Source organism: Balaenoptera musculus, chromosome 1 (genome assembly GCF_009873245.2).
Source record: "Balaenoptera musculus isolate JJ_BM4_2016_0621 chromosome 1, mBalMus1.pri.v3, whole genome shotgun sequence".
Lineage (NCBI taxonomy): Eukaryota > Metazoa > Chordata > Mammalia > Artiodactyla > Balaenopteridae > Balaenoptera > Balaenoptera musculus.
Window position 1 is genome coordinate 145,094,245 of NC_045785.1, and position 14,752 is coordinate 145,108,996.

A 14,752-nucleotide genomic window follows, 5' to 3' on the forward strand; every position below is an offset into this window, starting at 1 on the left:
AATAACTGTCTCTCCTGTAAGGCTCTCAACTACAAATATTTCTCCTTTGTGCTGTTAGAAAATAACACGCTAATTTTGCTTTAGTGCAGACAATACATATCTTGGTTTCATATTACAGAGGACGAATCAATTGAGAAGATGAAGCTATAAATGACTTGCGCAAGAATATAACCTACCTGTTTTGGTTTCTTCATCAACAAAATGCTAAATTTGTATTTAACTAAGTTTGTATGTAAACTATTACTCAATTATAAATCATTATAAAATTGTGAATTACTGCATGATACAAAACGGTGTTTTTCTTTAAATCAATTTACTAGCGTTTGCTTCATTATTTCATTCAATAAATATTAAACCAAGTACTGACTGCCTTAATTCTGGGAAGGAAGATAATGGATCTCAGGTCCTGGAGCACTTAACTTATAAAGGCAGAAAACAGCCAATTAAGTAACTAACCCTACTCATGAACCTGTCCCAACAAATTTTGTAATCTACCTCACACATATACCAAGAACATCTTGCCATTGCGCAATGTCTTATACACAGACATTCCACTGAATGGGGAATATATAATCCCATTTTGCCCAAAAGACCAAGTGGCCAGCATCCCAAACTCTGAACATTTTCTAATAAACAACGTTGAAAATCTTTTAATGAATGTGTAGAAATCATAGAAATTACCAATGGGCACTCTGTGATTCACACATCCAGAAGTCTATTTGCTGTTTATACCTAGGTTTCCAAAAGACATCTCAAACTTAAAATCTCTAAAATATAACTCTGGATTTTCCCTCTTTATCTGGTTCTTTTTCTAATGTATTCCTTCTCAGTGCTGGTAGACCTATGCAACTCAGCTGTCCGAGCTAAAACACCTGGGAAACATCTTTGGCTCCTACCTTTGCCTGTCCATCTCCCCCAAACAATTCATCAACAAGTCCTAGCTTAGTTATATTGTGAATACATCTCTTTCTCTCCATCTTTACTGCTACCACCCTAGCCCCAGCCATATCATGCCTCATCTAGCCTATTAAAACAACCTCCTAACTGATCCTCCTTCTAAAAATCTTGTTCTGCTACAATCCATTCTCCACCCAGCAGCTAGTGATACATTTTTTTTTTTTTTAATTGTCAAGCTTCCTGAAAGAGATGTCCATACTTACTGACTTGGCTTTCCCAATTTCCATTCACTCCTCACTTCTCCTTAGAGAAGTCTGGTTTCAAGTCTATCAATCCTCTGAAACCCCTCTAGAGTCACAAATGTTGCCTGAAGACCTCCAAACGCATGGAAACATTTCCATTCTTATTTGACTTGTTAGCAGCTCTTCTCACTGTTACTAGCCCCACCCCACTCCCAATTAAAAACATATTTTCTTCCCTTGACCGCCTTGTCTCTACTCTCTCCTGTCTTCCACTCAAGCTGTTGCTCCTTCTTCTTTGATCATCATCTAAATGATGGTATTCCTTGCCCTCTTCTCATTCTATATACATTTTCAGTAAGCAGTTGCATCTCTTCAAATGCCACCTTTAATCTAAAGCTCCTAAATTTTTATTTTTAGCACAGATTTTTCTACTTAGCTCCAGACCCAAATATCTAATTTCCTACTAGACTCTTCACTTCATTTCCACAGGCACTTCAACCTGTCCCACATGTAGAACCATTATCTTCTCCCACATCAGATCTTCCACTCTTTTTCCCTTTTAGTAAATTGCTACCATACATCTAGTTGCACAAGTTAGAACTGTATCATCATTGATTTTTCCCTCTCACCAAGTCCCCCTGTGATACCACCTATCCCCACTTAGATAAGGCCACCATCATCTCTTGCCTGGATTACTGCGCCAGCATTAACGAGTATTCTTCACTCTCATCTCCCAATACACTCTTCACACAACTGTCAGGAATAAGTGCAGGACATGGCATCAAGGCTGTTACCTAGACACTAATTGTTGCTCCAGTCTCTTCTCTAGCCAGTTCCCTATTATAATATTCTTTATCACGGCCACATATATTGCTGGCAGTTCCCAACATATGCTATGCTCACCTACCTCTGGGGTTGCCCATACTGTCCTTTAGGTGGACCTCTTAGAACCCATGTGTCTTGATCTAACACCTCTGGCCTTTCAGGTCTCAGCTTACCAGTCACCTTCTCCAGGAAGCTTTCCCTGATCTCTCTCCTCACATACCAAAACTGAGTTGGGTCCCTCACACACTCCCCTAGGCTTTCACTGCTTACTCTTATCACAGCACTTGTCTCTAATTGAAACCACCGGCTTACATGTCTATATTTACCCCACCAGACTCTAAGCCCCTAAAGACATTTAATTTCGAAAGAAAAAGCATTCATCCTTTTATTCACTTTACTGAGTAAAGTTTTAATCTCTACAATGGTTCACCTAAAATTTAAGCACTATGAACATCAAAGAGGAAAATATTTCTGTACTAGATTTTGAAAGCAAAGTATGTATCTAGTTTCACAGCAGGCAAACAAAATCTTTTTCCTCTGGCTAATTATAAGAAGAACGGTAGTACAAGTTAAAAAAAAAAGCAAATATATAGAAAATTTGAAATTATATTTTATTTTACTATAGAAATTATATTTTATTTTACTTATGACTTCAACAGATGTTTATCTTTAGAAAAGTCTGTTTGGAAAATTATGTTTTAAAAAAAACCCAGTTTTGCTAAACCAAAATTCAGAGCTTATGACAAAAACTGTCTCATCCTTTTGACTTTATCAATTTAGAGGCACAGGATTAACTATGAGTTCAAGTAATCATCATCTTCTGGTAACAGCTATAATTCTAGAATATCCGTTATCAATGAGTGTGAATCAAAGGCAAATCCAATTAAAAAGAGAAAATGTATCATTTTTGAAGCTACATTTAATATTTTATTATCCTGTACTACAAGTTAAGCCCAGTCATTAAAAAATTCTAGTTTCGTACACCTAACATCTTTTTAACTATCGTTTATGCAGTTTCCTCACTAACTAAGCAAAATCTGAGAGAGTATCTAAGAGCTTAAAAACCCTGTACTTCTTCTCCCTACCTTAAAGAAAGCTTTTCTGATGAAATGACAAGATAGCTATTTATTTAGAACAAGAGTGAAACTCATTCCCAATGAAAGCTAAACCAGAATGACTTCTGAGGTCCCATTCAGCACTGGAAGGCTCAACTAGATATAACATCACAATAAGGTTACAGTAAATGCAATTAGCATCGCCGTTCCAGTAGGAGGAGTGAGTTCCCAAGAAATCCCTTGCCTTCAGTATCCAAGTTAGAAATAGGTTCTCTGAATTTTATAATGTGAACCTATCATATTTGGCAAACTACAAAAAAAAATCCTAATAGATTTCTTTAAGAAATCTGATCAAAATTGCAGGATTTCTAAAATTCACCATTACACGAAAAACCCACATAAACAAATTCCTTCAAGGAAAAGTTCAAAAAGATATATATAAAAAGTGGTTTGAAACTGCTCATTAGTGAATATCCTGCCCAGACAAGCAGAGCTTATTTCACATAAACCTAGCCTGTCATGTAAAACTCTTTCAGTAAAGCATTTAGGTTCCCTATTACATAATAATGCACTGAAAGTAATTATGTATTTAAAATCTGTTCCTTTCATCTCCTTCAAGGACATCCTTATAAATAAAGATTGAACCTCAAATTTAGAAATTACTGGAAACTAGTTATTTCAGTTTACCCAATATTTATATACAGTTGTCCACATCTGGAAGTCAACCCAGTATTACTTTTCCACACAGACCTTACACAATATCTTTCCTAGAAATAAATCTATCAGTAATGTTACACGTCACTTAAACCAGTCACTGGCAAAGCACAAATACAGCAGCAAACAATCCTTTGTTTCAAACCTACATTTACTATTTATTATCATGGTATTAAAAACCCAAAATTCATAACTTTGAATCAGATTTAGGCACAGATATATTAAAACAAAACACAAAACAGAAGAGAACCAATCTGCTGGTAGATAGCACAGAACACCACTGAAGGAAGCATAATCAATAACGGGGGATGTGTGTAGAGGGAGAGCCAACAGGTAATTTCTTAATCAAAACAGTGACTCCGCCTATATGACCACACTTGTTATGCACAGAACACTGTATCTGGTACTATAATAGGATATGAAAACACAGATGACTTCTGCTTTCACAAAAATTTTACCATCTCATTCTGGAGGGAGAACATCACTACATAACTGACACTGATTCAGCACAACAAATCAACAAATACAGGTATCATTCAAACTGGTTAGCAGAAAGGCCAAAGACAAACGAGAGTTATGGAATATAAGCGGCCCCAGGTCCTTGCTGCCCTACCTTCAGTAAAAAACTGTGGTCAAGATTAAGATGATAGACGTAAAAACACTGACAAAAAACATTTCTTTTTCTTTTTTTTTTCTTTCTAAAATGCCCTGTCTATTCTGCAAAAATCTGGAATACTTCACAAATCTGTGTGTCATCCTTGTGCAGGAATCATGCTAATCTTCAATAGTTTCAGTTTTAGTATATGTGCTGCCAAAGCAACCACAAGAAAAACATTACTTGATGCTAAATAAACATAAGGCATGACCAAAAACAGTTATGATCAACATATCTCATCTGTTCAACACCTAATAGTCAACATATACACTAGTAATATTAGTTCTAAATCTTCAAGAGGCAGAACAATGCTGTGAACATATAGCAAATATCAGCTTTACATTCCAAATTGGTTGGGATTATCATGCTACCCTGAATGATGGGATTAAACCTAGGCAAACTGCTATCATATGTTCTCACTTTTACTTGACAGCTCAGCCACAGCTCCGAAAATCACAGAGAAAACAAAAAACAAAAAAAACTTGACCATCTTGTATCAAAGGATAATAGCTGAGTTTTAATTACGATAACTACAGCAAAATCTAATAGAATCAACTCGTCACACCTAAAATTCCAGAATCCAAGAGCACTATCCCCCTTCAGGAAAGTAGCTGATTAGCCACAGGGGGCAGCAAAGTTAAGAGAGTGAAAAGTAAATAGCACGAGGTGAAGTGAGGGCAGGAAATGTTAACAGGCTGGGTAATGAGCCGCGAGTATCCAGAGAAAAGGACAAAGTCTCAATTAATGAATTAAATCAATAGACAGATAATGCCAAACCAGTGATTCTCAACCCTGGCTGCATATCAGAATCATCCTGGGAGCTTTCAAAAATACAAATGCCTGCATCCTACCTTAGACCAATTTATTTAGAATCACTTGAGGGTAGGACCCAGGCACTGATGTTTTTTAAAACTCTCTGAGTGCACAGCCAGGGTTGAGAACACTGCTAAACACATAAAATAAAAATAAGCTAGTTTATATCCCCAGCTTTTTACAATTTAAAAAGCTAAAATTTTAAAAACACACAAAAATCTATTATTTCCCAAATGTATGATTTTTGTTGATAAACCTGTCTTTGTCATCCAAAGAGAGGCAATACCTCATCAAAGACTAATTCATTTTTGTGATTTTATCAAGGGAAAATATTATTCTTACAAGTAAAAATGATTAAACTGAAGGTCAAAGGGGTTAAACAACTAGCCCAAAGCAACTGTGACTCATCAATGATACAGGAAGACAGTTTAAGTGTACTATTTACAGGATGGTACTCTATCCCAGTGATCACACTATTTTACTTAAATACATTTTACTGGATTCTCACTTTACAGGCACTTCATAAAAGGATTCAAAATTCAATTAAGAATCAGAGGAGGTAATAACATTGGGGGAAAAAGAAATTTGACCCTAAATAGGAATTCTGAAGATGTTAAATTAGACTTAAATGGAAGTTTTTCCTTCATGTGAAGGCCAGCAACAGACACTATATTAATTTCTCTAGAAGTATATCCTTAAAAAGTTTTTAAAAATTTAAAAATAAGTCTACCAGAAGAAATATAATATTACTTCCAGAAGACAGTCCTAAAATAGGTAAAATGTTATATCCCTTTGTAAACAAACATTTTTAACATATTCAGATGAATTTCAACTCTCCTTTATTGCCACCCCAATTACTAAAACGGGTTTTGGGTTTAGACGGAATGAAATTAATTTTGAAAGAAATCTATAAACCTTAAAAGTTGAGTCAGTAGTGTCCCTCACCAGCACAGAAAAGTTAAGTTAGTTATGAAATTTCAAATCGTGTCATTGTTCTTGTTCCAGATACCCTAAAAGACCACATACATCAAGAAAAACAAAAAATTTTTTTCCCTATAGGTAAGCAAAGCACTTCAAATGAGCACCACTGTTACTGGACTAAATACCTCCAGTGGGACCCAGCTTCTAAGAATACACCAACAAAGAAACTGAGGAACCTTGGTAAGTTCTTTACCTCATCTGAAGGGGACTTCAATCTCAAAGCCAGTTTCATTCTGTTCTTTGCCATTTACTGGCTGTCTCCCATAAGAAATGCACATCTATACAATTCTACTGGTTAATTCAATTTCTCTGCTTGATAAAAAACTTCTAACTACAACTTTCAATATTTTAAATAGTCACTCTACCCTATTTCCACATCCACACTTATGCTGATGTTACAGCTTCACCTCATTTCACATAAATCATATGTGAAAACTGATTATAAACAAATTATACATTAAGTACACTAGCAAAGTTTACTATTTATGTGAATCCTTCATTTAGAAAATATCTTTGATCTGGATTTTCAAATATCAAAGAGAATGGGAACTAACATTCTTTGCCTATTTTTAGGCACTAATTACATTATTTCACTTAATCCCCCAAATCCTGGGGAGATAGAAGGTATTATCCCCATTTTACAGATAAGGAAAGCAACTCAGAAAGATTAAAATTTTACCTTTGACCCAGGGCTGACCCCAATGACCCAACTCTATCATACTGCTCAAATTTCATAAAGCAGGGTAACAGCAAAAATACTGAAATCATTTAACCTGGGTACCAGTGTCAGGTGCAACACCATCCAGATAAGTAATCACAGGCCTGAAACTAAGCTGTTTAAGCCTCAGCTTTCTCATCTGGGAATAATACTGGTCTTGCACAGAGTTGGTGGGATAACACAATGAAATATAATTTTTGTAAAAATACATTGAGCTATGGATTGTCACAATATTACCTTAGGTGTGAAAAAGCAAGGGATATCGGGGATTAGATGTTATACAACTTTGGACTATTTCACTTATTATGAGCAATACTGTTTTTATAATTTAAAAATCTAAAGAAAAGTGTAAAATAATTTGTAAATGCTAAATGTTATATAACTGTATGGCATCTACTATTTTACCAAACCAATCCTTCTAGAGACTTACACAAAAAAGGTTAAACAGACTGACAAGCTTCCAATTAACTGATTTTTTTTTTAAGTTAAAAGTCTCCTAACTGTTGATTACCAGAGGAAAAGTTTAAGGTAGAAAAATTAAGTATTATACTAATGTAAATTTAAATACAGAAAAAAATGATTGACAGAATGTTCCTACCTTTATTTTCTAATACTTAGTTCTCAGAGGAACTTACAGAATGAACATAAGAAATTTCAAGTATTTTGGAAAAAAAGTTTTTTTAAGCTATAAAATATAAGGCAGTTAAGTTTGATGACCCACATAAGTTTCTCATTTTTAAAACATCCTTTTAACAAGGCTTGTTTTTTAAATACTTTCTGTAATAAAACAGAATTTTCTCTGAACATTTTCACCATTAAAATCCTGCAACCCACTAAATTATTTCACACGAATAAACTTCTTATAGATTAAAAAATGGGATTATTTTGTTAATCTTTACCCATAGCACGCTTTAAGGAAAATAGCCGGCACCTTTCCAGTTTAGATTCATGTGGACAAAGTGTAACATAAGCAGGTTGGCATAAACACTTAAAAGATTTTGGATGGTCACAGACATTGAATCACTCCACAGCAAGATTATATTTCAGAGCAGGAAGAAAAATTCTCTTTCATACATGTATTACAGGGCTTTCCACTGGTTTTTGTTAAGGCCACAAATGGAAAAAACTACTACTGACAGAAAAAGCACTCAACGTTGTGGTATCAAAGACACTGCCAAAGTACCAAGTGAAGCAACTGAATTTTTAAAAAACCACTTTTCAAGTATTTTGGCATCTGGAGTAAAAGTAGTTTTTCCTAGTGGGTAATCTAAGTAAGAATCTTATTCCTCAATTAAATTTGCATAAATTTATCCTGAATACGTAACTTTCCTTATAAAGAATACTATATTTTCATGTAAAACATACAGAATAAAACTGAAGTTCCAATTTTTATTTTTTTCTCTACTAGTGAGCAAAATACTATAAATAAAACATTCAATGGCACCTTCAACTTGTTGAACAATACACCATGAAACCTGGATGAATACTGACTCTGCATATTTCTGCTAGGCTTTTAAAAACAAAATATATTAAAGTTGCATCTCCTGGCTTGAAGCAACCATATGTTTAATATTCAATTATTTTTATTAAATATAAGTAAATATTATATTAAAAAAACAATATAAGGAACATCTTACTAAAAAGAAAATTAAAGAAACATGAAAGAAAAACACTAGCACCAAACCTTCAAACTGCAAAAATAATTTGCCAATTTAATGAAAAAAAATAAAAAGGTAAAAATATCTATGTTTTAGTTAAGTTTAAAATTTTAAATTCATGAATAGTAGTTCAATGTCCTAATAGGTAAGATGATATTCTTTTATAGCTATGACATCACTCAAAAATTAGTCTTGACAATGACTATCATTGTGGTCTACCGTTGACTATGCTATGTAAATTTTCACAATTTTTGTATACTAAATAGCAAATGATAAATGCAATACCACAGGCTACACATCTTAAATAAAACCTTCTTTCAAAAGTCAGTTTGATTCTGGCTGTGGGATGTCTTTAATTTAGAAGCACCCCAAGAGGCAGGGCAGTGTAGGATCTGAATGGGGTTCCAGAGCTATTGCAGGTCAACTGTGATTTGATCTGCGGTTTTCTTTAGACTCTTAGCCAAACTAAGGCTGGATTCATAGGCCCAAAGACAAATCAGAACCAGACTGGCCTTAAAGGGGATGCTGGAGCTTTTTCAAACTGATAAAAAAACCTGCTGAACATTTATCTATTTCAGTATGAACTTTTCATTTCCTGGCCTTGCAAAACAGATGATCTAAATTTCTATCAGGTTTCTTTTGTCGAAAAAAAATTTCGAATGTTTAGGACCATTATCATCTTGTTCCATGATGATGCCTATCTCATAAAAAGCAAAGACATTAAAATTATAAAATTAAAAGGTAGTAATCCACAAAGAATAAACTAGAACACCAGGAACCAATTTCTTTCTTTCTTTCTTTTTTTAATCCTCTAAACCTAGTGGGAAAAAGGAGTGAGCCAAAAGGAGTGCCAAGTTCTCCTGCAAGGCACTGACACGGATACCAATCTGAATTACTGTACAAACCGACAAAGTCCCTGGAATCACTGCTTGGCGAACTAAGTTCCCATTCCATTGCAAAGCGACACTATCTACTCCTTAACACCTCTCCAAGTTTACCGTGTGTATCTTCTAAGACGATCAAGTATTTTAAGTCTTTCTATTCTTTGGGCTAAAGGTAACATTTAAATCTAATGACCCAGTAAGTAAGACACTACACTAGTCAGATTTTTTAGGCTTTTTCTTTAAAAATAAATCTAAAGGCCAGGTAACTCTTAACCGGTGTTTGCATTAGGATTCCTGGTCTGTAAGACTCTTAAGAACCATCAATGGGAAGGAAAGTTAGGAAGAGAGTGCGTACAGGCGCTTTATAATTGGAAAAGTAAAGGATTGGCTAAGAGTGGCCGAAAAGAGGCAGGTCTCAGAAAGGGAAGGTCGGAACGTTAAGACAGGTTGTTAAAGCAAGATGGGGAAGGGCAAGGCTCGGGGAAGAAGAGTGAAGAACTCTATCCCTCGGGCCGCAAGAGGAGAGTTCCAGTAGCAAGGGCAGGTAAGCGAGCGCGCAGGTGGGGAGGGGTGCTGACCTCCTCCAAGACCGGAAGAGTTGAGGTGAACCCAGAAGTGAGAAAAGAAGCAAGGCTCTTAACAGCAAACCTGTTTGAATCACAGGGGAGTGGGAGGACGCCAAGGAAGCATGGGGAACGCGACTCACACACTCCGAGCCCCAGCCGGGCAGAAGGAACCCCCAGAAAGAAATGAAGAAATGACTGGCGGCGTGGAGGGGAGCCTCCGCGTTCCTCCCCGGGCTGCGCCCTCGGAGGTTACCTTTGAGCTGGGGCAAGGGGTGCAGCTCCGGCTGGTTACCCTGGCTGCGGAACTGCGACGAGCCCTGCGAGCGCTTCTGCCTCTGCGCCTTGCGCACCGATTTCCGGGTGAAGCCGTCCACTTTCTCCGAGGCCGAGATGGCGGCGCTGGCAGCCCCCGCCGGCGGCGGCGACGACGACGACATCACCACGGCCCTGGCGCTTGGCAGCTCCGGCTGCTGCTTGCACGGAACGGGCAGCGGCAGGAGGAGAAGGCGGGGGAGAGGCGCCGAGAGCTCGCGCCCCTCCGCCCCGTTCCCCCGGCCGCACTGCCCTCCCGCTCCCGGGCGCCGCCGAGCTTCTCCTCGCCGCCCACCGACGCCTCACGGCCACATCTCAGTGCCGTAGGTACCTGGTCCCCGACGCGCGGCGAGCTCCCGGGGCGACGGAGGCGAGAGCGGGGGTAGACGGGGGGGGGGGTGAAGAAGTTGTTGACTCCGAGTTCGGAGGGCGGGTGGACGGGAGCCCGAAGTTTAGACAACTGAGGCGAGGACGCTGGGGTGCGGACGTCGAACTCGCCTCTCGTCCCTGCAGCCCGGGTCGCCAGCCGGCCGGCCCGCCAGCACCTCAGTGGCCGCAGCTAGCGCAGCCCGCCCTGCCTGGAGCCTCCTCCCGAGGCGCTGCCATCGCGGGTCCCCTCCGAGCCGCTGTCGCCACCGCCGCGGTGTCCGCTCTTCCCTGTCAGCGCCGACCCCTCATCTCCCGGGGCGGTGAACCGCCGCCCCGGCTCTGGGCGCGCACACACACTCGCTCCTCGAAGCGCCGAGCAGTCCAAACCCCCTCCCCCACGCGCCCTTCCGCAGCCCACAGAGAACCCCTGGCGGGCGACCGCTACAACTTGAGAAGGTGCTGGGTAGAGGCAAGAGGGGGGGAGTGTGAGTGCGTGTGCGCGCGCGCGCTAGGGCGCGCGGCCAGGGGGAGGGACCGCGCGGGGGATGGGGAGGGAGGAGATTGACTGACAACTTCCGCGGGGTCCCGCCAGCCTCTCGGAGGCCCGGGAAGGAGTAGGGGGTGGGAAAGCATGCCAGCTCCCTCAGCCAATCGCACGGCTAAGCGGCAGCAACGGGGTGAAGCTTGGCCTTCTGCAAGGGCTATCAAACTGGGAGGTTAGGCAGAGGAATGGGGCGTGGTTGTATGACGGACCTCGGCCACAGCCAATCGTTAGTGAGGATGACAAGCGGAGTGCCACTCTCACGTCACAACAGTGTAACTAACTCTCTAAGGAACGAGGAGAGGTGCCCCTCCACCAGCCAGCAGCTTTGCACGCCTGCGCGACAGCTCCAGGCTATAATTGCGCTCCTGACAGCCTATGAGAAGGCCGGGAAACTAGAGGAGGCAGTTTAGAGAACAAAATAGAAGGCGCCCATTCTTCCCTCCCCTCTCTACTGGCCAATGAGGAACTGAAGCGACTGGTGGAGAGCTTGAGGGCTGGGGCGCGAAAGAGCGTCAGGGGTTACGTCACTGAAAAGGGGTGGAGCAACGGCCTGGTAGGGGTGGAACAAGCAGTGTGATTGATGGCTGAAGTAGTCCCGCGGAGGAAGGCGAGGAAATGAACTTGTCCAATCAGAGCGAGGTGCTGGCCTCTGTGGGCGGGCCTTGGAGCCTCGCCTGCCCTAAGCCGCGCACTTGGAAGTTACGGGATAAATTTATAGCTCTGGTGGCTCTAGCGCTGGAGTTCTTGAGAGCTGTTCTAGCGCGAGTTTGGGCAGTCTGGCGTCCACTACTGAAAAGAGTTTCCCAAATCCACACCCTGCAGGAAAAGATTTCTCATTCCCAATTTAGTATCCTAATTTTCACTCTTCTTCAGCCGGAGGCCTTCAGCTGCTCCAGCAGGAAGAGTACAAATTGGCTGATCTGTGGTTTGTGGATTTGAGGGCTTGCCATTTACTCTTACTGGGATCTCCTGTAGATTCCATCCATATTTTAAACTTTTTAAGGACAGGACTGCTGGTCATCTTAGTTTTTTTGTGTGGCGCTTTCTGTATAATGATGCTTAATAAAAATAAGTGAGCTGAACAGTCTGTCTTCTCTGCGGCTTGGCGGACCCCAATCTCCATTTCTCTCCCACGAGCCCCAGACTTTTTCCTTTCGACAAAATTAAAATAGTTGCCATATATTTAAGCAAAACTATCTGATGCATATGTACCGAAGATGCCAACTTTGGGTAGGAAGTTGGATTCCAGATCTAAAACCAAACACTACTTTAAAATATTTCCTTCCTTAGATTCACTGAGTGATGAAATCGTACACAAGCCTCCTAGTCAAGGAGGTTCAAAACTCAGCAGTGTCTTTGACACCTTCCTCATCAAATCAAGTTTCAGATTGTGTTGAATCTACCTTCAGAAACGTTCCAACTAAGCCTTCCTTACAATTTGCACAACCAACCACCAAATATAGTTCAGGGCTTTCAAACTCACTGCCAGATCAGTCTTTTTAAATGCCACATTTATCTTATTGGCACGTGTGAAGAACCATCCAGTACCTACAGAATAAAGTCCCAATTCCAGGCTCTTCTCAATCTAACTCGTGGCTGTCTTTCCAGGCATAAATCGTGCCATGTCCCTACACAAACTCTTTTTTCAATTTAGACACATCATTCTACATACTGATACCCTAAAAGTGTAGTGCTTCCTTGACCCTCAGCTCCAACATCTTGAAATAATCCACTTTTTTCCCCATCTTGTTGAGACCTAACTGTTTTTTCTAACCCTAGCTCAACCCCTATCTTTTATGAACCCATTCATGATAATCTGGCCAAAAGTGATGCCTTTCTTCTTTATATTCCTACAGCATTTATTATCTATAACACTCACAGGGTCTGTCATCATATAATGTCAGAGATGGCAGGCGCTCTGCTCTTTCTCCCCTGGAAGTCTGTAAACACTAAGAGAGCAAGAACTCAGTTATTTTATACTTCTGTATCTTTTACTGAACAAAGGATAGATATGCAGTATGTAACAGTCTAATTTTTAGTTCTCAAGAACAAGGTTTCTGAAAGCATGATCATTGGATCGCCTGTATCAAAATCCTCTGAGGTGCTTATTTAAAATGCAGATTCCTGGACCTGACCCCAGACACACAGAATCAGAACCTATGGGAAAAACACTGAGAAATCTACTTTTAATAAGCTCCCTAGGTCATTCTTATGCACACAAAAGTTTGAAACTACTATTATCTAGTCACCTGGATTTTATTTAGAATAGATTATAAATGTCTAAAAGTCAAGGGTAGTACTATTTATAATAAAGAGCATTTACATAGGATAAGAAGGGGAAATAAATAACAGAAAGCACACCAATAAAGCTAAAATTCATACTGGAATATGATAGATAATAAATAATGGAAAAATAGAGACCAAATAGAATAGATAGAAAATAGATACTAGAAACAAATTATTCGGAGGCTTGGAACCAGCAAAACTGTCAGGGCTTTCTGAAACAGCCTCTCGGAGAAGAATTTTGAGAAAAATTTTAAATAAAGAGTGAGTCAGAACCTAAGAAGAGAGAAGGATGGCATTCCAGGTTGAAGTCACCAAACATTTTGGGGGAGATGGAAAATACAATAGTCAAAGAATCAAAAGGCCTTACAATAGTTTGGGCCTGTCAAGTCACTCACCCTCTCAGAGTCTTAGATTCCACATTTGTTTATCAGAAAAAAATAAGTAACCAGCCTTCTTTACAACGTTGACATGAGTTTTAAATATGATACATAAAACAAAGCACTTGGGAAAGTGAATATTTTGCACATGATAATTTTATAGACATATGTATTTATTGAACATTTATTTTCCATGCACTATCTTAAGTAAATAAGGTATCTGGGTCCTAAATAGAGATTTGTTCACTAATAATCATCTAACAGAAAACTGCAATGTCAGTGCTGATCTGTATGTAACTCTGACACAGGAAGAGTGTCAAGGATGATTCCATGCTGTATAGCTCCTGCCTTTTCCCATATGTGAAGACCCATATGTGATTCAGAGGTCAAGGCTTCATCACTGCAAATTCTTTGGTTTACTTTATCCCCACATGACTTGAATTCCTTAGTCCATAAGCATAAGTATGCTTAGTGTTCTCATTCTTTTATTCACAATACCTAGCTTGCTGGGGAAAATAATTCGTGAGACAACAATATCCACAAAGCAAAATCACAGTCTTTTAATGGTTTAAAGAGTGCATCCGAGGGGGAAAAAAAAAATTCCAGCACCTCTGATGGCTGAGCATATTATTTATGCTTTAAATTTCAAGAATAATAGAAGAAATATTTTTTTTAAAGAGTGCATTAGGGAGAGTATTCTTTTCAAATCACTGTGAAATTCTCTAAAGCATGTCCAAGCAAAGTTTTGGCTGTCAACGTTCTCTTTCCTTAAGAGCCATAATACCCAAACTGTGCTCCAACAGAACACCAAACAAATGTGTTTTATCTGCAGAATCAAATAGTAGTGGTCTTTTCC

General features: G+C 39.5%; 1 protein-coding gene and 1 pseudogene across 1 annotated transcript in view; both read right to left on the reverse strand.

The window, feature by feature from the left end:
* PPP2R5A (protein phosphatase 2 regulatory subunit B'alpha) overlaps nucleotides 1-10,946 on the reverse strand; it is a 99,615-nt gene extending 88,669 nt beyond the window's left edge. The window contains exon 1 of the mRNA XM_036844133.1: nucleotides 10,262-10,946. Coding sequence (XP_036700028.1) covers nucleotides 10,262-10,445 — 184 coding nt within the window. The 5' untranslated portion in view covers nucleotides 10,446-10,946. The remainder of the gene's footprint in view (nucleotides 1-10,261) is intronic.
* On the reverse strand, nucleotides 4,455-4,553 carry LOC118887083 (annotated as a pseudogene).
* Nucleotides 10,947-14,752: the final 3,806 nt, after the last annotated feature.